At 48.1% G+C, this 22,704-nt stretch overlaps 2 protein-coding genes across 11 annotated transcripts in view; one reads left to right on the plus strand and one right to left on the minus strand.

The window, feature by feature from the left end:
- The window catches only part of acacb (acetyl-CoA carboxylase beta), a 28,600-nt gene extending 16,625 nt beyond the window's left edge, over window positions 1–11,975 (plus strand). For 4 of the 9 annotated variants that reach the window (XM_076998908.1, XM_076998909.1, XM_076998910.1 and 1 more), the window contains 25 exons: window positions 478–621; window positions 743–842; window positions 972–1,079; window positions 1,194–1,250; window positions 1,371–1,412; window positions 1,496–1,711; window positions 1,995–2,150; window positions 2,796–2,999; window positions 3,583–3,738; window positions 4,460–4,582; window positions 4,930–5,199; window positions 5,488–5,585; window positions 6,035–6,155; window positions 6,284–6,394; window positions 6,606–6,749; window positions 7,074–7,194; window positions 7,432–7,528; window positions 7,621–7,717; window positions 8,012–8,147; window positions 8,268–8,445; window positions 8,906–9,018; window positions 9,157–9,311; window positions 9,528–9,698; window positions 10,005–10,141; window positions 10,609–11,975. In XM_076998908.1, coding sequence (XP_076855023.1) covers window positions 478–621; window positions 743–842; window positions 972–1,079; window positions 1,194–1,250; window positions 1,371–1,412; window positions 1,496–1,711; window positions 1,995–2,150; window positions 2,796–2,999; window positions 3,583–3,738; window positions 4,460–4,582; window positions 4,930–5,199; window positions 5,488–5,585; window positions 6,035–6,155; window positions 6,284–6,394; window positions 6,606–6,749; window positions 7,074–7,194; window positions 7,432–7,528; window positions 7,621–7,717; window positions 8,012–8,147; window positions 8,268–8,445; window positions 8,906–9,018; window positions 9,157–9,311; window positions 9,528–9,698; window positions 10,005–10,141; window positions 10,609–10,738 — 3,385 coding nt within the window. In that variant the 3' untranslated portion in view covers window positions 10,739–11,975. Of the gene's footprint in view, window positions 1–477; window positions 622–742; window positions 843–971; window positions 1,080–1,193; window positions 1,251–1,370; window positions 1,413–1,495; window positions 1,712–1,994; window positions 2,151–2,795; window positions 3,000–3,582; window positions 3,739–4,459; window positions 4,583–4,929; window positions 5,200–5,487; window positions 5,586–6,034; window positions 6,156–6,283; window positions 6,395–6,605; window positions 6,750–7,073; window positions 7,195–7,431; window positions 7,529–7,620; window positions 7,718–8,011; window positions 8,148–8,267; window positions 8,520–8,630; window positions 8,876–8,905; window positions 9,019–9,156; window positions 9,312–9,527; window positions 9,699–10,004; window positions 10,142–10,608 lie in introns of those variants that run through there. The other 5 variants (XM_076998915.1, XM_076998912.1, XM_076998913.1 and 2 more) reach the window with 2 other exon arrangements.
- Window positions 11,976–12,514: 539 nt separating this feature from the next.
- Window positions 12,515–22,235, minus strand: foxn4 (forkhead box N4). 2 transcript variants are annotated; one of them, XM_076998917.1, is made up of 10 exons: window positions 22,042–22,235; window positions 21,132–21,217; window positions 16,964–17,130; window positions 16,506–16,594; window positions 16,268–16,360; window positions 15,779–15,900; window positions 15,583–15,679; window positions 14,181–14,388; window positions 13,693–14,082; window positions 12,515–13,479 (listed from the first exon to the last, which is right to left on the minus strand). In XM_076998917.1, exons 2-10 carry the CDS (start codon window positions 21,215–21,217, stop codon window positions 13,229–13,231), a joined length of 1,503 nt encoding a protein of 500 aa, XP_076855032.1. In that variant the 5' UTR covers window positions 22,042–22,235; the 3' UTR covers window positions 12,515–13,228. The 2 variants fall into 2 exon arrangements, with proteins under 2 accessions (XP_076855032.1, XP_076855031.1); XM_076998916.1 differs by having other exon boundaries at window positions 15,779–15,924.
- Window positions 22,236–22,704: the final 469 nt, after the last annotated feature.

A 22,704-nucleotide genomic window follows, 5' to 3' on the forward strand; every position in this document is an offset into this window, starting at 1 on the left:
CATAAATATTGTCTGGATTTGGTCTGAATCTGAGCACAGGTAGGATGTGCGCTGAGGAAGACACTACATATAGCTGTAGACCAGAATATATAAAATAATATATAGAATATTGGTATATTGGTAGGGAAATCCTTGGTTGTTTGTTGGCTGCATGTGCTTTGCTTACTAAGTGAGTAATGAATTTTTTAAAACGTTACGTTAATAACAGCAACTATTTGCAGTGACACGAGTGGAACCTTTAGGTGTCGTGTTTGTTGGAGTCTGCAAATAAGCACAGGATTGACACTCAGAACTCCAACTTGGAAGACATACGGTTCCTAAATCATCATGGATCATTTACAAATAGGAATAAATACAGTGGAGAACATTATTTCTGCTGCCCATATCCGCTTGAGATTATCAGGACAAACACACGTTTTGCTGTTCGTTTTTTCTCAGGTTCGTGACCAGTGTTTCTCGTTTTCCTCTCTCCCCCAGGTTGTCCATGCCAGCGAGCGACACTGGCGAGTTTGAGTCGAAGCGTCAGGGGAGCGATCCCCTCTTCATGGAGGGGGCGCTGTCTCCCCCTTGCCAACGCATGGGGGCCATGGTGGCCTTTCAGTGCTTTAACGACTTTAAGAGGTAATACCGTCAGTTCACCCAAATGCAAAAGAGAAGTGGAAGAGCGCATGTGATGGTTTCTTAATGGAAAAATGTGTGTGTGTGTGTGTGTGTGTGTGTGTGTGTGTGTGAGTGCATGCAGATGTTTTGATGAGGTCATTTCCTGCTTTGCTGACCCACTATATGAGAGCCCGCTGTTCTCTGAGGTTGTGCCTTGCCTCTATGATGAGGAGAGCACTAAGGTAGAGATGCGCGCACACACACACACACTCACACACACACACTCACACACATACACACAAACACACACATACACACACACACACACACACAGCTGTCAGAGACATGTCAAACACCACTGTCCTCTGCAGAACATGAGGGAGAGCCCCATTCACATCATCAACGTCTCCATCAAGTCTGCGGACACAGAGGAGGATGACGCGCTGGTCTCAGCCTTCACAGACTTCGCTCAGTCCAAAGTAAGTTGGGCACTGATTGGTTCAGAGCAATGTCACTCATCTGGGCTAACACCAGGTTGAAATTGGGATTGTTAGCAGGCTACATTGTAAGCTTGGTATTCTCGCCTCTGTCAGAAATCGCTGCTGTATGAGTACGGAATCAGGAGAATCACGTTCCTGGTGGCACAGAAAGTAAGTGTGCATGCACTTTGTTTACTCAATAAGCAATCAGAAAAACTTCTAAAACTAATAGATTGACTTAAACAGCAATCTCTAATATTTTCATTATCTGTTAATGTCTTTATTTAACAGAGGGAATTTCCCAAGTTCTTCACATTCAGGGCCAGAGATGAGGTAAAACAAATAGTAAAAAAGCAGAAACTACAAAATTCTCGAACAAGGTGCAGCACGATTGTCTGACTGAGCCCGGCCCGCAGTTCCAAGAGGACCGGATCTACCGCAACCTGGAGCCCGCACTGGCCTTCCAGCTGGAGCTGAACCGCATGCGCAACTTTGACCTGACTGCCATGCCCTGCGCCAACCACAAGATGCACCTGTACCTGGGCGCCGCACGCGTCCGCCAGGGGGCAGAGGTCACCGACTACCGCTTCTTTGTCAGGGCCATCATCCGCCACTCCGACCTCATCACCAAGGTGACGACCGCCGTCATGGCAATGCTTCATGACCAAATGTTACATACAAACACACACTGTCTCTCTATGCCCATTTTACATATTTAATTTGAATTCAGTCATCTTATAATATAACTATTACATGTCAGTCAAATATAGGACATCTAGCAGTAATTTAACCACAAATTCACTTTTAGCACAGGGAATTTGCTACTGGTTGGTAATATAAATTCTACGTAAACAATACAAACTGTAATTGCACACAAGTGGTATTGTTTCCGTGTGTGTGTGTGTGTGTGTGCAGGAGGCCTCGTTTGAGTACCTACAGAACGAGGGGGAGCGCCTGCTGCTGGAGGCGATGGATGAGCTGGAGGTGGCGTTCAGCAACACGCCCACACGCACAGACTGCAATCACATCTTCCTCAACTTCGTCCCCACCGTCATCATGGACCCTGTCAAGGTCCGTGGACCCACACACACCACACATACGCCACACACACTGCACAAACACACCATATACACACCAGAAACACACACACACACACGCTACACACACATGCCACGCAGACATCACTCACCACACACGCCACACACAAGCCTCAACACCACATACACACCACACACTAGCCTTATCATCACACATGCCACACACAAGCCTCAACACAACACACCACGACACACAGGCCACACACACGAGCCTCAACACCAGGTGTGTATGTGATGTGTATGTGTGGTGTGTATGGCGTATGTATGGTGTTTGGGGTGTGTGGGGCCATTTAGCTGGTCAAGGATGTGTAGGTGTACACACTGCAGCAGAGCACCCAGATCAACCCAGAATCAGCACACAGAAAGCAAAGACAGCAGCCAAACTCCGATATAAAACCACAAGAAAACATGTGAGAGTATAAAGAGAAGTTACATAAAATGTGTAGAATCTAAGTGGATTAGAAAATTTCTACCGGTCATATAGAGATACCGGTCAGATCATATAGATCAGTATGTTTTGTGAGAGCTGTCCTGCTGTTCTGGAGGCATTAGATTCAGCGCCACCTGCTGGCCGGGAGACTGACTGTACCGTGGCCCATTTCTGTGACTCCACCTCCAGATTGAGGAGTCTGTGCGCTCCATGGTGATGCGCTACGGCAGCCGGCTGTGGAAGCTGCGTGTGCTGCAGGCGGAGCTGAAGATCAACATCCGCCCGACCCCCACAGGCAGCACCATCCCCATCCGCCTGTTCCTCACCAACGAGAGTGGCTACTACCTCGACATCAGCCTCTACGAGGAGGTGACGGACCCCACCTCAGGACAGGTGATCCTCCATACCTGTACACCCCACCTCAGGACAGGTGATCCTCCATACCTGTACACCACACCTCAGGACAGGTGATCCACCATACCTGTACACCCCACCTCAGGACAGGTGACCCTCCATACCTGTACACCCCACCTCAGGACAGGTGACCCTCCATACCTGTACACCCCACCTCAGGACAGGTGACCCTCCATACCTGTACACCCCACCTCAGGACAGGTGACCCTCCATACCTGTACACCACACCTCAGGACAGGTGATCCTCCTACCTGTACACCACACCTCAGGACAGGTGATCCTCCATACCTGTACACCCCACCTCAGGACAGGTGACCCTCCATACCTGTACACCCCACCTCAGGACAGGTGACCCTCCATACCTGTACACCCCACCTCAGGACAGGTGACCCCCCATACCTGTAACGGCAGATTATTAATGTGACTGTAGCATCACTGCTGATTGTATGATGCTCCTCCATCTTTCGTGCTGACACATGTACGTTTTCTAGTGTCAGCATTTCTGAGAGGTTTCTATGTGTGTGTGTGTGTGTGTGTGTGTGTGTGTGTGTGTGTTGTGCAGATCATGTTCCAGTCGTACACAGAGAAACACGGCCCTCTTCATGGCATGTTGATCAACACGCCCTACGTCACCAAAGATCTGCTGCAGGCCAAACGTTTCCAAGCCCAGAGCCTGGGCACCACCTACGTCTACGATTTCCCTGAGATGTTCCGGCAGGTGACCACACCCTCTCCACCCTAATACAGGCACCAATCCTTTGCAGGCACTTTTACTGGAGATGCTTCTGACTTGTTCATGCGTGTATGTGTGTATGGACGTTTACTGGAGGGTCATGCTTCTGATGTGTGTGTGTATGTGTGTGTGTGCGCGCGTGTGCGTGTTTGTATGCCAGCATGTGTGTGAACGTTTACTAGAGGATCATGGCTATGGATTTGTAGTATGGATCTGTGTCATGGACCATGTTTCTGGTTATGGATCTGTGTTAGCCTGCAGTTGGTGTTCATGTGTTGGTGTTTGTGTAATTCAGGTCATTAAGATAAGTAAATATTTACATATCACAGTTGTGCCAGACATTCTCACAAATGTAACAGCTCTGTAGTGTATATGTGTGTATATTGGTCCGCTCTGTTAAATGTATTGGTGCTGCTCTTTGATGTGCATTGAGACAGCTCTGTGGTGTGTATTAGGACAGCTCTAAGGCATAAATTATTTTTATTTATTAATTACTTTAACCACTTTTGACCACTTTAAGTTGTGTATTATGACCACTCTGGCGTGTGTTATAACCACGTTAAGGCGTGTATTATGACCACTTTGGCATGTGTTCACGTTAAGGCGTGTATTATGACCACTCTGGCATGTGTTATAACCACGTTAAGGAGTGTATTATGACCACTCTTTGGCGTGTTATGACTGCTCTGTTGTTCTGCTCTGGCAGGCTCTGTTTAAGCTGTGGGGTCCAGGAGACAGCTACCCTAAAGACGTGCTGCTCTGTAACGAGCTGGTGGTGGACGCCCAGGGCAGACTCGTCCAGGTGAACCAGCTGCCCGGAGACAACCAGGTATCAGACTGACACTCACACATCCTGAATGCTGAATCCTCGTTAGCTCAGATTTTTAGTTTTTTTATTTAATGTTTTTAAATTTTTAGTTTTTAAATTAAATCTTGCATTTCCATGGATGATGCTAAATGTACTGTATTGATAATGAAACCTGCTCCATTATATGTCCAGAGATCTGGCATACGGTTCAGTTCACTTGCTTGGTACTTTGAAAACTCAAACAGCTGGAAGTGTTCTTTAGAAACTAAACATAAAATGATGGTCTGTATTGAGCAAGTTTAGTGACCACAGTCAAGCACCATGGATGTCTCTGCTCCTCACCTCTCCTCCTCTCTCCTCTCCCACAGGTAGGAATGGTGGCGTTTCGGATGAAGATGAAGACTCCGGAGCACCCCGACGGGCGAGATGTGGTGGTGATCTGCAACGACATCACGTACCAGATGGGCTCGTTCGGGCCGCAGGAGGACCGGCTGTTCCTGCGGGCGTCGGAGCTGGCGCGGTCCGAGGGGATCCCGCGCATCTACATCTCAGCCAATAGCGGGGCTCGCATCAGCCTGGCCGAGGAGCTCCGCCCCATGTTCCAGGTGGCCTGGCTCGACCCCGAGGACCCCTACAAGGTGCTGACCATTGTTCTTTGGTTTTGGGCTGCCGTGTTGGTTATGGGTTAGGGTTCCTCCCACTGGAGTGGCTCTTGTCCCCCTGCTGGACATCCACTGTACTGCAGGACCTCCTGTCCTCGCCACACCTGAGTACACAGAAATCTGAACAGCACAGCACAGTCCGTAGTAAATGACAGGCATTCGTGTGCATTGCTCTTGTTAAATGTTGTTTAATGAGCGTTATCTGTCTCACTGGTGTGTGTGGCTGTGTGTGTATGTGTGTTTGTGTGGTGTCTTCTGCTGCAGGGCTTTAAGTACCTGTACCTGACCCCTCAGGACTACACCCGCATCAGCTCCACCAACGCCGTGCACTGCCGCCATGTGGAGGAGGAGGGCGAGTCCAGGTCAGACTTATAGTACACTTTAACATTTACACTCGTGTTCTAGTTTATAGTACACTTTAACATTTACACTCGTGTCCTAGTTTATAGTACACTTTAACATTTACACTCGTGTCCTAGTTTATAGTACACTTTTACATTTACACTCGTGTCCTAGTTTATAGTACACTTTAACATTTACACTCGTGTCCTAGTTTATAGTACACTTTAACATTTACACTCGTGTCCTAGTTTATAGTACACTTTAACATTTACACTCGTGTCCTAGTTTATAGCACACTTTAACATTTACTATTGTGTCCTAGTTTATAGTACACTTTTACATTTACACTCATGTTATAATTTATAGTACACTTTAACATTTACACTTGTGTTCTAGTTTATACTACACTTTTACATTTACACCCAAACAATCAATCCTTTAGTCTGAATACAGCCCTTACCTGCTGCAGGTACATCATCACTGACATCATTGGTAAGACGGACGGGCTAGGAGTGGAGAACCTGCGGGGGTCAGGGACGATTGTGGGGGAGACCAGCCGGGCGTACGAGGAGATCATCACCATCAGCATGGTGAGAGACGCCTAGGGATTAGTGCCTAGGGATTAGTGCCTAGGGGTTGGCTTCATGGCAGCTGAGATGGGTAATGTAGTCCAGGGTTATGGTTTCTCTTTGATGAGGCGTGCTGTTTGCTCGTGCAGGTCACATGTCGTGCCGTTGGCGTCGGGGCGTACCTGGTGCGTCTAGGACAGAGGGTGATCCAGGTGGAGAACTCCCACATAATCCTTACTGGAGCAGGGGCCCTCAACAAGGTGTTGCAATTGTTAATAATGATCCCCATAAACACCTTCACTTACACCAAGACTGGAGGTTATGCTGATCTTTAATAGCTTGAATCTCTGCTGGGAGTTAAGTAGTTGATAATCAGTAGTTGGTGATCGTCACCAGACCTCCGCACTCATTTTGCCTAACTCCTCTGTACCTTTTTTCTGTCCACTCCTTTCCCCCCGCGCTGTTTTGCAGGTCCTTGGACGAGAGGTTTACACCTCCAACAACCAGCTGGGTGGGGTGCAGATCATGCACAACAACGGGGTCACACACACTACCGTGCCTGACGACTTCGAGGGCGTCTTCACCATCCTGCAGTGGCTCTCCTATATGCCCAAGGTCAGAGGTCAGGCCATGTAAGGTCATGGCCATGCGCAAGTTGGGCATTGTGAGGTTTCCCAACCAGGTTTTGGGTTCATCGAAGGTCGGAGTGTATTGGGCTGTGGAGAACCCAGGAACTGTAAACCTGTGTCTGGGATGGCATTGCATTGTACTGAATGCTGCTTCTTTGCATTGGGTCTTTTGTTAGCATGTTTTATTAAATAGTGTGGAATGATTTTGAGGGGTCGTGTTATTTTTCATGGTTATTATTTGGTACGATGGGGGCGTCTTGGTGTGGTGGAGTCTTATTTATTGGTTCACATGACCTTTATGTTTTTTCAGAACAATCGCAGTCCTGTGCCTGTGATGCCCCCTACTGACCCGGTAGACAGAGACATAGAGTTCATGCCCACCAAAGCGCCCTACGACCCTCGCTGGATGCTGTGTGGACGACCCCACCCTAGTGAGAGCCACTCAGAGAACCCCACCACTCCCCTATTCCTCCATCACAGTCCAGCCTGAATTGACTTACTGTATCTTTAATGTGTACAGCACTGGGTTACCTTGGCTTCAGCGTTGAGTTGCTCTGAGCTGAGATCGTAGGACCAGTAACTAAGAGCAGATATGTGAAGCCAAATGTTAGTACTTTATTGAGTGTTTAAGTTGGTGTTTATTTGTTTACTCTATCTGGTGTTCGTAGGTGTGAAGGGGGCGTGGCAGAGTGGCTTCTTCGACCACGGCACATTCATGGAGGTGATGGCCACCTGGGCTCAGACTGTGGTGGTGGGCAGGGCCAGGTGAGCGTAGCCACACCCCCTCTTGTCTACCCACAGGACTTGCTTTATGAACATGCTGGTCCACTAACGTTCAGATTGGTGTGCTGTTACAGACTGGGTGGGATTCCTCTTGGGGTCATTGCTGTGGAAACACGGACCGTAGAGGTCGCCATCCCAGCAGATCCAGCCAATCCGGACTCAGAGGCGAAGGTGAGTGTTGCTACGGCACCATTACCTGGCGCTCTGGGGGAGCGTGGGCGGACCAATCAGATTCAATTGTTCACAATATTCATGAAGGAAGGATATGCAGTGATTGTCTAAATGCACCATTGGATTATTTACATGGAGATTGTGGATATAGAGATTGTGAATATATTGTGAGACACTGACAGAACAGCTTCATAGTAAGTGTGTGTGTGTGTGTGTGTGTGTGTGTGTGTGTGTGTGTGTGTGTGTGTGTGTGTGTGTGTGTGTGTGTGTGTGTGTGTGTGCGCGCACCTGCAGCTGGTGCAGCAGGCTGGTCAGGTGTGGTTCCCGGACTCTGCGTATAAAACTGCTCAGGCCATTAAGGACTTTAACAGAGAGAGACTCCCCCTCCTGGTCTTCGCCAACTGGAGAGGCTTCGCAGGGGGCATGAAAGGTGCAGACATCACCCCCGCAGTCCGACTGACACATTACCATTCACTCACTACAGTAACCACAGCTGTGTGTGTGTGTGTGTGTGTGTGTGTGTGTGTGTGTGTGTGTGTGTGTGTCTCAGACATGTATGACCAGGTGCTAAAGTTCGGTGCCTACATCGTGGACGCCCTGCGTGAGTTTCGGCAGCCGGCGTTGTTCTACATCCCCCCCCACGGGGAGCTGAGAGGAGGATCATGGGTAGTAATTGACCCCAGCATCAACCCCCAGTGCATTGAGCTCTACGCTGACAGGGAGAGCAGGTGTGACCGTACACCCTCTTGAATATTCCACCGGATTTGTGCACACATATGATATCTAGGGCTTTGGTTTACAGGTGTGCAGGTCTATGTAGGGAGAGACAGACTGCTCCTCACTTCACACACACACACACACACACACACACACACACACACACACATATGATATCTAGGGCTTTGGTTTACAGGTGTGCAGGTCTATGTAGATGATACATGTAGGGAGAGACAGACTGCTCCTCACTTCACACACACTCACGCACACACACACACACACGCGCACTCTCTCACACACACACACACACACACACACACACTCTCTCACACACACACACACACATTGCCACTGATTGTTTTCCTTACCAGCTGGTTTCTGTATAAATGCCTGTGCTCTTCCTCTGTCTCTCTCTGTCTCTCTCTCTCTGTCTCTGTCTCTCCCTCTCTGTCTCTCTCTCTCTCTCTGTAGGGCTGGGATTTTAGAGGCAGAGGGGACAGTGGCGATTAAGTTCAGGAAAAAGAATCTGTTGAAGACCATCCACAGACTTGATCCTGAGTGTGTTAGACTGGTGGAACAGCTCAGTGAGTGGACGTGTATGTGTGTGTGTGTGTGTGTGTGTGTGTGTGTGTGTGTGTGTGTGTGTGTGTGTGTGTGTGTGTTCTGTAGCCTATGTGTTCAGTGTTGATTGTATTCTGTGGTGGTGTTTATATGGTGCTCAGGTTCTCCAGTGCTGTCCACGAAGGAGCACAGTGAGATGGAGGCCCAGCTCAAAGCCAGAGAGGAGTTCCTTCTGCCCATCTACCACCAGGTGGCAGTGCAGTTCGCGGACCTGCATGACACACCTGTTAAAATGCAGGAGAAGGGCGTCATCACGGTAAAGGCTCATTTGCGATGTTTACGTATGTGTTTGTGTTTTTATATGAAGACGTGGAGAAATTCATCTTTATACTGGGTGTTTATAATACTCCTCCAGAAGAAACAACATTACCGTGGTTACAGGACCACCACTATCAAAGCCCTCAATCATCACCTCACACCTTAAGTGTTTGGGGTGAGTCAGTGTCGCTTAGCACTCGTGCTGCGTTCACAGGACATCTTGGACTGGAAGAGCGCCCGTCCGTTCTTCTACTGGCGTCTGCGGCGCCTCCTGCTGGAGGAGGTGGTGAAGGGCGAGATCCAGCAGGCCAACCGGGACCTGGGCAGCGGGCAGCTCCAGCCCATGCTCCGGCGCTGGTTCATCGAGACCGAGGGGGCCGTCAACGTGAGTGGGGCAGCCTCGCCACCGCCTGTGAACGAGGGCGCTTGGAAGTGGGGTTCACGGAACAGACGCTACTGCTGTGATGTGCTTCTGTTAGCTTAACACAATGCTAATGGATAATGGTGAAAGGGAGCTAATGGAGATCAGCTAGCGTCATCCATTAGTGTAGCGCTGCCTGTAAGCTGTGTTTGTTAGCGTTGCTAGCGGTGTTGGTGGTTATTTGGTGATGGATTCAGGTATAGTTTATAGTGAGCTGGACTGCAGTGTTTGAGCTGTAAGGCACTGACGTGGATGGCTGGTTTTGTCCAGGCCTACCTATGGGACAATAACAGGGCAGTGGTGGACTGGCTGGAGAGACAGCTGTCTCCGCAGGACGGGATGCGGTCGGCCGTCAGAGACAACATCCAGTACCTGAAGAGGGACTATGCCTTCAAACAAATCCGCAGGTACCTCACGCCCCTAATCGCATCTACAGGTACCTCACGCCCCTAATCCCATCTACAGGTACCTCACGCTCCTAATCACATCTACAGGTACCTCACGCTCCTAATCACATCTACAGGTACCTCACGCTCCTAATCACATTTACAGATCCCTCACACCCCTAATCACACCTACAGGTGCCTCACGCCCATAATAACATCTACAGGTCCCTCACGCCCTTAATCACATCTAGGGGTACCTCAGGCCAGTAATCACATCTACAGGTACCGGTACCTCACACCCTAAAACACATCTACAGGTACCTCATGCCCCAAAACACATCTAATGGTACCTCACGCCTTCAGACACATCTGCATTTGAAGAATCAGTTCAAACAAAACATGCTTTCACACTTTACTGTCTACCAATCAGTGTTACTCCCCAATCATCTAATCATCCCTCAAAAACGACTGTGTGTTGTGATTGGCAGTCTGTTGGAGTCCAACCAGGAGGTGGCCATGGACTGCATCATTGACATGGCTGAGAACATCACTCCATCCCAGAGATCCAAACTGTCCCACCTGCTGGCCACCATGGACCCGTCCTCCACTGACCACTGACCCGTGGAGCTGCTGCCAGTCACACAGTGGTCTCACCACACACACTCGCATCAGGCCAGTGTTGGGCATCCAGTATCAGTGCTGCTTTCTTTCAGCAAGTGAAATCCAGGAAATCAAATAAACCCCCTAAGAACAGAAAGGGACGTTCTTTTTGTTTGTCTCAGGATCAGAGCCAGGGTCAGTCACGCACACACGCACGCACACACACGGATGCCAAAACCCGCCAGTGTAGTTTCAGCAGTTCAGAATTCAGACGTTAGACATTTTACCTGTCATGACGTTTATGTTCCTCTGTATCACAATATCTTATGCTGGGTTTTCCAAAATCCCTGAGCTGTATCTTTCAGTGTTTTGTTCTTAAAATATCTAATCACCAGTGATGCCTTAAAATGAAACCACTGCACCAAAGAAGTATTGCCACATCTTGCTGTTACCGTTGTCAGTACATTAGAGGTCTGCACATTATTTAATTCAGAATGCATGTGAAGGAATAGTGGAGATCTGACTCCATGAAGTGCACCTCAGTTCCTGTGGGTCTGTTAGGGCAGCGCAAACACTAAACGCACCAGTGCCTAGAGCTGCCTTTCAGTTAAAACTGTCCATCAGGTAGAGCTGCCTTTCAGTTAAAACTACCCTTCAGGTAGAGCTGCCTTTCGGTTAAAACTACCCTTCAGATAGAGCTGCCTTTCGGTTGATTTTGTTTAGTGTTTTTTTTTTAGTGCACAGACCTCACCAAACATTATTCCATCAGGGAAATGGACTGCTGACTTATTTTTGTGTGTCAGACATGCCAGAGAATCAAAAGCTTTTAAATAAGTGGCATATTACAGAAGAAGCATTATTACAGAATACGGGACACACTTAAAAAATGTTTTTTTTTTGTTTGTTTTACGTATGTTTGTCATGTTTTAGCTATACTTCCATTTATTTAAAACAGTAAGTACAAGCTGTAGGGTACTGAAGCAGTACTGAAGTGGTTGAAGCTCTGGGAGGGAAGGTCATATATGGTCAAATATGTACTGTTCTGCCTTTATTCTTACAAGGTTATAGTTCACACTGAAAACTAGAAATGTCCTTCATGTAGTTGTCGAAATGTAGCTGGATTATAATCATGGCTGTTCAAAACTTTTAAACCTTTTTTCCCCAGATTTGTTATCAAACAATAGTTCTCTTTGTGAAGTGCCGTCTATCGGGATGTTTTTAAAAACATGTCCACCATAATGTCTAGTTTGAATAAATATATTTTTCACAGACCAAACACCCTGTTGAGGTCATTCTGACATTTACACCAGTCACTACTGTAGGTACTGCAGGGGATATTTCCTCCCCGAACTAACGTGGACGAAGCGGTTTATTGCGGTTGTGTTTCGGTTTTGTTTACTCGGTTTTGGCGCTACGAGAAAACGGTAAACGTACGAGACCGATTACAATATGTAAGTCACCACTAGGTGGCACTGTTTAGTATTTTCACGAAACCCTACCTCTGAATTCGCTGTGGCCGATGGATTTATTTAACACATCATTTTGATATTTTCTTTGGCGACTGAGACAGTTGCAGACCCGCGTCTGGCTGTGTGCTGGGCACCTGATCTAGAATGTTGTGATGTAGATGATCTCAGTAATGTCCCTTGTGTTGAAGATCTCTGATCTAATGTCATGTTCCCTCCGGATAAGCTGAGATCTGACGTCCATAAGGTTGGCACAGTGTTACCTAGCGGTCTTTTTGGAAATATCCGAGTATATACAGTGAACACAATTAGTCCACCATTCCAAATTTCATTTATAAATATAAATAAACAAATAATTGCAGAGATTTGCTACCAAACACAACAACAAAAGACACACAAACTACAATTACCACACTAACAAACTGAAAATAAAAACTGAATCATTCTTAGGAAATAGCTTGGTTAAAAATGCAATGTACATAAAACAGTTGTAGGGGCTGTGAATCCAGCATGAGAGTTGAGTTCTTCTCGTCGTTATGAACTTGAGAGGGGTTTTATGATCAAAATAGTCAAAACTAGTGTTGTGAGGTACAGGTACACACTTCTTGTGTCAAGAACAAACTTCAACAAACATTGACATTTTGCTAACAAAAAGTTACAGACAAAAAGAGAGATGCTCCATTAGGTTGTGTGTGGAAGTCTCAAATGTCCATGACCATTAAATCAGGTTATTTTGTTGTTCCTTCTCTTCCCAATATAAGATGCTCTTCTCTTCAAAGGGTGAAGTGTATGGTGATGGACCGGTCCATTAACGACTGCACCTCGTTGTCCTGGTGCTTCTCTCTGTGCTGGTGGACTCGAACCCAAAGCTGTGTGTCTTTGTGGCGTGTGACCACCTTATAGTGTCTATGGTATTAAAAACTCTTCCAAAAAGTCTAAGGCTGACCGGAAAGTTATAGGACGTAGTAGCAGTTAGAGGAACAAATAATGCCAACATCGTGTTCGCCGAGGGTCCTTTGGGTAAAAAGCTCAGCTGGGAGGTTCAGTGCAGGACGATGGGCTTGCCGGCGCCCTGCGTGCTGATGTACTGGTTTGAGAGGCTGTCCAGCGTGCTGTAGGAGGTGTAGACGCCGGACACCTGCAGGTCCGAGGTGGGCGTCCCGTGGGCGCCTGGCCCCGCCGTCAGGCCCATTGTGTCCAGGTCACAGTCAGATAGGCGCAGGGGGGAGTTGCTGAACGTGCCCAGGGCCTCCAGGTTAAAGCTGTCGTCCTTCATGTCTTCCCACAGGTTTCCTGCAGGCAGAAAGAAATGGTTCAGTCACATTAGAGGTGCGATAAGTGGCTTCTTCACATTTAGGCTGCTCTTCCGTGTTGCTGATTTGTTGAGATGTTGACTCTGGAAGTAGCAGATACATTCAACCTGACTGAATACTATAAACGCAGATGTGTTATTACAGTCTCTCAGGGAAGTGACATCACCACCAATCACGGTCCTGAAACACCAACCTTGCAAGGCGAAGTCCATGATGCTGGGGTCCAGCGAGTCCACCTCGGCGTAGGCGTCTGGGGGCTGCTTGGCGGGCGGGTGCTGGGGCAGGGGGCTGCCGCTGGCCGGGTCGGGGCCCATGTGGAGCGGGGGCGTCTGGGCCGGGGCGGGCGAGGCGGGCGCCAGCCGCGACTGGCCGTGCAGCTGCAGCTGGAACTGCTGGTGGACGGGCAGGCACTGCAGCGACAGCGTCACCACCGGCGCCGGACGCACCTGCAGCTGGGGCGGGGGCTGGGCCTGGACGGGAAGCCCCGCCCCCGGGGGGCAGCCAGGCAGCTGGGTCAGGACCGGCTCCGGCGGCCGCCGCCCGCAGCTCTCCGGTCGGTCTGTGATCAGCTTGTCCAGTTCATCTAAGGAAGAGCAGGTAGTCAGATATCGGTCTGATTCATGAAGGACGGTCAGTCAGAAGCGATGACCGATCATCAGGAAGGTGTGGCGCTGTACTGACCCGGGTTGGCCATGCTTCGCCGGATGGCGGGCAGATCTTTGCGCTTCCATTTCTGCATCTCCTCCTCCATCTTGTCGATCTTGGCAGGGTTCAGCGCCCACAGGCAGCCCTTCCGAGATGAGCCGCTCAGCTTGTTCTCCACCTTCTCGAAGCACTTGTTCAGAGAGAGGTTGTGCCGCACGGAGTTCTTCCAGCCGTCCGGCGCTGTCTGAGGAGCCCAGACACATACGAACACAAACAGTGTTAATGAGGCTGGCCATCTGTCCATCATTTGTTCATGCTAAGTCTGTCATCTAGGCTTGTCCTGATGCAATATTTGGATCGGATCGGCCGCCGATATTTGCAAAAAATGCGTATCGGTATCGGATCGGCAGGCACGATAAAATGCCGATCCAGACTCCCGATCCGGTGTTTTTTTTTTTTTTTTAAGTTTGATCTGGGTTTTCCAGTGCACCCATTTAGATAATCAATTCCAGTTTTTGCTGTGTTTTCGCCAGTGAGAGTAAAATCCGGTCCGCTTTTTCCAGCATACTATCAGTACACAAGCATAGCTTCTCCCCAATTTACCTCAGTGACATCTCCTAACCATTAAGACGGCCATGAAAATTTGAAGTTATCGGTAAAAATGTCAGTTGTGTGGGATTATTTTACCTTAAAGGATGACAAAGACAAAGAGGTAGTGTGCAACATATGCCACAGTAAAGTCAAGCGTTGTGGTAAAGCTGTATGAACATTCAATAGAACCAATCTAATGAAGCATTTAGCGAAATACCACCATAAACAACATGAAGAGTTTCTAAAGAAAACTGAAGACAAAAAGAAAGGTCCTACACAACTAACACTGGCAGAAACGTTTGCGAAGCATGACAAACTGCCACTTTTTTAAAATACAATTTACAATATTATTTGCACTTGTGGCTTTTTAAGCCTTGGTTTACTGATGCCATTTCTGTTTGTTATTTATTATTTTGTCTATTTTGAGTTTATTAATTACTTGGTCAGTTTCTCCTTACCAACCATTGTGTATTATTCAAACACACCTAATTCAGCTGGCTACTTGTAATCAAGAGTAAAACGCTTTTCAACATGAGTTTGACAACAAAGTTAAGTTGGTTAAATAACTTTAAACTTTGCTCGGATAGGCCGGTACCGGTATCGGAAGTGCAAATGAATACCGGTATCGGAAGTGCAAATAAATACCGGTATCGGATCTGAAGTTCAAAAAGCTGGATCGGGACATCCCTACTGTCATCTGCTATTTAGGTCTGGTCAGTAGTATGCCCCAAGGCTTGGGGCCTAAGATGTCTGTGCTTGGGCAGGCTAGTTTCTGGAGCACGTGATAGCATTTTAGCTTTAGCCAGGACAGCTTCTCTCACTCTCTTGCGGCACTGAAAAGCCTCACCTTAAAGTACGGGAAGTGCTCCTTCATGAAGCTGTAGATCTCGCTGACCGGGAGGCTGCCTGTCTTGCTGTTCTTTAATGCCATAGCAATCAGGCAGCTGAGGAGAAAAACCCATGTTAAGACCCAATGTGGATGAGGGTTTAGCTTCGCTTGCGCGCGCCTGTGTGGGTTTGCGCTCTTCCGCTGGAGGACTCACCTGTAGGAGTAGATAGGCTTGGGGAAGGTCTTGGGGGTGAGGTCCTGGCTGTGTGGGGTGAGTCCCTGCTGCAGGTACAGGCCCTGGCTGCTGTAGCCACCGTATACCCCCCCGGGGGAACACTGAGACACAGCACGACCGCAGGACTGAGTTCCCAGGAGGAGTGTCGGAACATATGTTAACAACTCTATTTCACCCCTGGATTATGTAGTAAAAGAGTATCTAATGCTGTTGTTGCATGAATTAAACTCTGATTAGGAGTTGAGTTTGCTGCACTAAACTGGGAAGACTACATGTGGAAAAACTGCCGTGAACATTTAAAAGCAACTTTCAACACGGGTTGCAATGCTCAAATGTTCTTGTGCTTTTATATGCTGGAACTAAACTCCACCATTAATGAGATCTGCAGAGATATAGTACTCCTACTCTGACAGAGCTGTGGCCTTCCAGAACCACGCTTGAGCGCCCCCGTGTGGATGAGTGCGGTACCTGCTGGCCAGCCTGGGTGAAGGTCATCACGTGCTGAGGGGAGGCCTGGTAGACAGACGCAGGACACGGGAACCCGGGAGAGAACTGCGGCATCTGTGGGGGGGGAGAGCCACGGCAACACTGACATCAGGACGCCTAGCGACACGCCACGGCAACGAGGGGTCCCGACACTAGCACGCTGAGCCACAGTGACGAGAGGTTTGTAGGCGAGAGTGTGGAGAGGCGGGACGAGACTCACGCTGCTCATTCCCATTGGGCTGTGCTGCATGGTGGTCTGCAGGGGCATCATGGACACTGCTCCTCCAGACACACCCAGACTCAGCTCAGCTGCACAATGACAAACAAGGCACCTGTCAGTACGGCCTCCTGAGATTCAGTCCAAAATATTACTGACCTGCACACATTTAACTGTGGGATTCTACAGCAAGCTTATCAGAGGGAAAAGGTTTTCAAGATCTAGCTTAATTAATTTAAAGCAATAAAATTTTTAAATGTAATTAAGTTTTCAATCCTGTTAATATTTTAATATATTTTAACATTTTTTTATATGTTTATAGTTTTATTAATAAACATGATAAACATGATTAACAAACTGTTCTTGTATAGTTTATGGGAGAGTCTTAATGCTGTGTGTATTGTGTGTATTACAGTTGGTAGTAGTGTGTGTGTGTATTGTGCTGTGTGAGGCTTGCTGACCTGCGTGCTGGTCCAGCAGGCTGTCCTGGGCGGGGCCAGCGTAGTCGGGGCGGGGCCTACTGAGCTGCTGGAGGCGGGGCACGTCCACGGCGGTGAGCCAGGTCAGTGACTGCAGGTCACTGGGCAGGTCGTCCCTGTTCAGCTGGGAGGGGTCTGTGGTCAGCAGCCTGCAGGGGCATCGCAGCACAGCCACAGTGAGAGCAGGGCCCCCACACACGGGGCACAAACACACCCACCCTGTACAATCACACACGGGCACAAACACACCCACCCCCCACCCTGTCCAACCACACACGGGCACAAACACACCCACCCTGTACAACCACACACGGCACAAACACACCCACCCTCTACAATCACACACGGGGCACAAACACACCCACCCTGTACAACCACACACGGGGCACAAACACACCCACCCTGTACAACCACACACGGCACAAACACACCCACCCTCTACAATCACACACGGGCACAAACACACCCACCCTGTACAACCACACACGGGCACAAACACACCCACCCTGTACAACCACACACGGGCACAAACACACCCACCCCCCACCCTGTCCAACCACACACGGGCACAAACACACCCACCCTGTACAACCACACACGGCACAAACACACCCACCCTCTACAATCACACACGGGGCACAAACACACCCACCCTATACAACCACACACGGGCACAAACACACCTACCCTCTACAATCACACACGGGGCACAAACACACCCACCCTGTACAACCACACACGGGGCACAAACACACCCACCCTGTCCAACCACACACGGGCACAAACACACCCACCCTCTACAAACACACATGGGGCACAAACACACCCACCCTGTACAACCACACACGGCACAAACACACCCACCCTGTACAACCACACACGGGGCACAAACACACCCACCCTGTACAACCACACACGGCACAAACACACCCACCCTCTACAACCACACACGGCACAAACACACCCACCCTCTACAACCACACACGGGGCACAAACACACCCACCCTGTCCAACCACACGCGGCACAAACACACCCACCCTCTACAACCACACATGGGCACAAACACACCCACCCTGTACAACCACACACGGCACAAACACACCCACCCTCTACAACCACACACGGGCACAAACACACCCACCCTGTACAACCACACATGGGGCACAAACACACCCACCCTGTACAACCACACACGGCACAAACACACCCACCCTGTACAACCACACACGGCACAAACACACCCACCCTCTACAATCACACGGGGCACAAACACACCCACCCTCTACAATCACACGGGGCACAAACACACCCACCCTGTACAACCAGGGTTTGAATATTTGATTGTTTTTTACTGAATACCCCCCCCTCCCCCTTTTGCTCATTTGTTCAAAAGGCCTATAGAAAAGTCCTTCTATTCTAAGTGAATCCAAGCTGGGAATCCAAGAATGATCATTTCATTTGGTATGAAGGCTGTAAACAACTTTTGAGAAGAGAGATAAAAGCAGAAAACAGACAGAGAGGAAGTGAGAGAGAGAGGGAGAGGGAGGGAGGGAGAGACAGAGAGGGGCTCTTGAATCCTCTCAAGGCTTGCACGCACTCGTTCACCATTGAGCCCAGTAATTGGGGTCGCTATGACAACCCTCACTTTTTCAGTTATTTTGTGGGTCTGGGGACACCGTGGTATCCCCCACACCCCACAAATCCCCCACTGTGGTCAGGTGACCAGGGCCTGCCTCCCTGCCATTGGCTGAATCGTACATAAACAGCGCGTGGGATCATTTGAAACATGGTTATGGGACACGCGTTGTCTGCAACAGTTGGTCCAGCCCTATTGAAAAATGATCACCTATTGTGTCCCAAACGACAAATCTGCACAGCGGCACGTGGCACCATTGTCTCCGCCCACCCCACCCGCCCCTTCCTCCATTGTCTCCGCCCACCCCACCCGCCCCTTCCTCAATTGTCTCTAACGTTTTTTCTTCTTTTTTTTTTTTTAACTAACCCCTTGCATTAATCTGCTGGAATGACAGCCCTCACACCGCATAGACAAATAGGATGCCATCTGTTTCCCTGTCCCTTACCACCCCGGCCCTGATTTCTGCCCCTCCCCCTCCCGCCCACGGGGCAGTAGACACAGCCTGAGGGGGTAGTTGGAGAAGGGGGTGGGGGTGGGTTGTAGAAGGAGCACTTTGAGTATATGTGACATCACTGGAGAGGAGAGAGGGGGACAGGGACCTCGAGCATGCAGCCTCTGTGTGAAGGATCACTCATCTCACACACACACACACACACACACACACACACACACACACTCGCTCGCTCGCTCAAAAGCAGGAACGAACAGTTACTTTTACACACACACACACACACACCCGTCCATGCACCTTTATATGGGTTTACAAACACACCGATACACAAACATACAGCCATGAGCACTCATTCAGGTGCACACACTCACACAAATGCTCACTTGTACACACACAGCCACATGGAGTCACTACTCAGGGGAAACTTCACATTGAACACAACTTGACCTTAATTTATCTCAGCTTTGAAGTAAGATTTCCTGACCTTCTTCCCAATTCAGAAACATAAAACCACACACACACACACACACACACACACACACACAGCTGCTACTCCAAGACCTGCCTTCCCATCTCTAATGTAATCATGCCAAAGCCACTGTGTGACATCTCTTGAATGTTGCATTGTCCATATTGTCACAAACACTTATTATTGTTTGGTCACAAAACCTTTTATGAAGACAGTACTAAATACTTTCTAGTTGAAACAAATATGACAAATCCCTTGTTGTATGATCCGCTGTGTATGATGGCTTATTCATACACATGAATAAGTGAATAAGTATGAAGGCTTATTCATAAATAATTATTTACATCTTTTCATTAAAGTAGCAATAACACCTGGAATAATATAATTAAAAATCCTACGAAACCAGTAAAAAAACAGCAGCAGTAAATAGCCCCTAAACCAGCAAGTTCACCAGTGAAAAAACGTCTAAACCAAACACGCTGGTCAGTATTTAGTAGTGTATCAAGTTTATCAAGTCATGTCAGCTTTGTAAATTTTCACGATTATATTTTACGATTTATATATGAAATGACATATGCTAATATCTGATTGCATTCCCACCATAAGCGCTAGAGCGCTAATTCCTGGTGCTCGGCCCAAATCCACGCAAAATCCACCAAATCCAATGCACCCCCCCCCCCCCCACCCCACCAGATCTCGTGGACCTGCTCAGAGCGGCGCGCGCGCTGCCAGACACCGTGATGTCACAGCAACACAATAGCGAAGCCGCAACTTTGACCATCCCAATATTTAACCTGTAATAAACCCTTTATGTGGATGTTCCCACAGACCGGCCACAATGCACTAGCGTTATCCAACACTGAATTACGACCGGAGCTTTTTGTTATTAAATGTTCGGTTTCAATTGGTGCACGGATACAATAAAAGACCCGACAGAATTAACAAAAAAATCTCAATTGTGCATCACTAATTGCGGAGGCCTATAAGGTCAAGAGTGTCTTTTGTCGTTCCTAAATAATTCATAACGTGACAATAACACGAACTTAGAATAATCAAGGGAAGAGGCCGCATCCTTGTACCGATTTGCATTTCAGACGTCTCATTGTAAACCCGGCCGAGTATTGTGAGACGTATTTTACGGCAATTAAAGTGAAGATATACAAATGGAAGGAAAAAAATGTATTTTATTTGCTCAGTGATGCAAACCGTAAAATATCCCCGAAAGAGGGAGGCGGTGGCGCAGATTCACGGTTTGTTACTGCCCACGTCTTCTTGGTTTACATTCTAATTGGGATCCACTTTTCCTTGACCCGGTCCCCCCTGGTCCCCCTGGTCCCCCCGGGTCCCCCTGGTCTCCCCGGCCCGGGCGTGTAAACAGAACTGATGGTTTCTGACAGATCCATTCAGAGCTCAAACGAGGCATTCTCCTGCCCTCTCTGTCCTCCGCAGCACCATATCTGCCTCTCTCAGCACACCTTCACTTTACTGCAACAGGGAGACGTCTTATAATAAAGCCTCTTCTTACTTTGCACAGTAACAGTACAAGTAACATTTATTTTTGTAAAAGTCCAACGCAAAGAGGAATAATCCTACCTGTAGTCTTGTGCAGAATTGAGAATTTGTCCAGAGTTTTCGATTAGTCCTGACATCCTGTTGGTAACTCCACCTTCTATCATCATCTGTGAGAAATACATCAGTGAACCAAGCGCAGAAAATATATGTATTAGACTACTTTAACACTTCTACACACTTTAATCGCCCACTTAAAATAACTGTAATATTTAAAGTAACGTAGTAGCTTCTGAAAACTCGTATGCTTTCCCAGACCACAGCCTAATTAGGTTATTAGACACCTGCACACAATCACAGACGAAAAAGAAATGAAACTCGTAACAAATAAGGAGGTTTAAGCCTAAACGTGCTGTTATGTGGCTGCAGATAATTTGATCTGTACAAATTCAAGTGAAATTGAAGCCAACGCCTCAAGATATTTTCTAAATATCCCACCTAAATGATACTCCATAGTAATCTGCTATTTTATACCAGTGACATATTCGGTAGCAACATATTATTCTTTATTTATAAGACTATTAAACTGACCCAAGACCTAGTTGGATTATCAGAGATTATTATTCCAGGTCACTTCGAAGTTTAAAAACTTTAGGTCGCATACACAAACAACCTTGTTCTTGGTAAGTTTGTGCGGCGTTATTAATGTTGATTTAAAGCTGAAATGTAATTAAATGTGACGATAAGCAGCAGAGTGAACGTAGCGGCCCATCTTGCCCGTAATCCCGCGTTATCTGGGATGATGGACGGCGCTAATCCAGCCAGCCTCGCTGCGGTAACCCGTTAGCGCCGAATGACAACCTGACACTCAAATCTGTGCGTGTCAAATAACGTACCCGACGTCAAACCCCGCCGAAAACACGTAATATTTAGATATATCTCCCCTCTATTATACGAAACGTTTAGTTTATTTCAGAAGGAGCGAGTGTCTCACCTGTTTTGACGTGGACACGGGGGACCCCGGTTAATCTGCGGTGAGGCGGCTGCGCTACTGTAGTCGCGCCGCTCGCCCTCGAAAACCGTTTTTAAATTTCCCTCTCTGGTCGCGTGCGTGCAGTCATGCGCAGTGCTGAGGAGCGCGAGCCGCGCTGGAGAGGGGGGGTTGGGTCTCGAGCTTTGACAGCTGCTGCCACTGTAATAACGTTAGTGTCGTGCATTACCGCGGCAGCACCATCTTCGTGGACTATCCAGTGGCAGGTTTATTATTGTTTTAATCCGCATCAGTTGGCTATCAGTTACTCCCTCTGGAACAACAGCCTCACACTAATGTGCTTGAAATAAGTTACGTCCAACAAGCGCGTCTTCGAAAAACTTGCAAAATCACAAAGCAATAAAAAATTACATTATAATTTTAGTTACAAAATTAAAGCGCAAGTAGTCTCTTATAGAAAGAAACGTTAATGTGCGATCCTTGGCAACTCAATGACAAATGACTGAACGGCGTAGTTTGCATCAGTGGTCCGTGTCCTAGCTGTTGATGGAGGACTGTGTACAAGTCCTCTCTGTGTGATTCTGCTGTAGCGACAACAGGCAGGTCTAAACAGAAATGAACCGCCTTAGTAGCCGCGTGTCCGAGGGCTCCTGCAGCGGGAAAAGA

Source organism: Brachyhypopomus gauderio, chromosome 3 (genome assembly GCF_052324685.1).
Source record: "Brachyhypopomus gauderio isolate BG-103 chromosome 3, BGAUD_0.2, whole genome shotgun sequence".
NCBI classification, from domain to species: Eukaryota; Metazoa; Chordata; class Actinopteri; order Gymnotiformes; family Hypopomidae; genus Brachyhypopomus; species Brachyhypopomus gauderio.

Bases quoted from the DNA above. Each gene is read 5' to 3' on its own strand.
- foxn4 (XM_076998916.1), bottom strand. From the start codon at position 21,217: ATGATGATAGAAGGTGGAGTTACCAACAGGATGTCAGGACTAATCGAA. The intron at 15,680-15,778 runs GTGAGTCCTCCA...TTTTCTCCTCAG, and splicing joins AAGCCTATCTACTCCTACAG to CTGCCTGATTGCTATGGCAT. The intron at 14,083-14,180 runs GTCAGTACAGCG...GCTCTTCCTTAG, and splicing joins GCGAAGCATGGCCAACCCGG to ATGAACTGGACAAGCTGATC.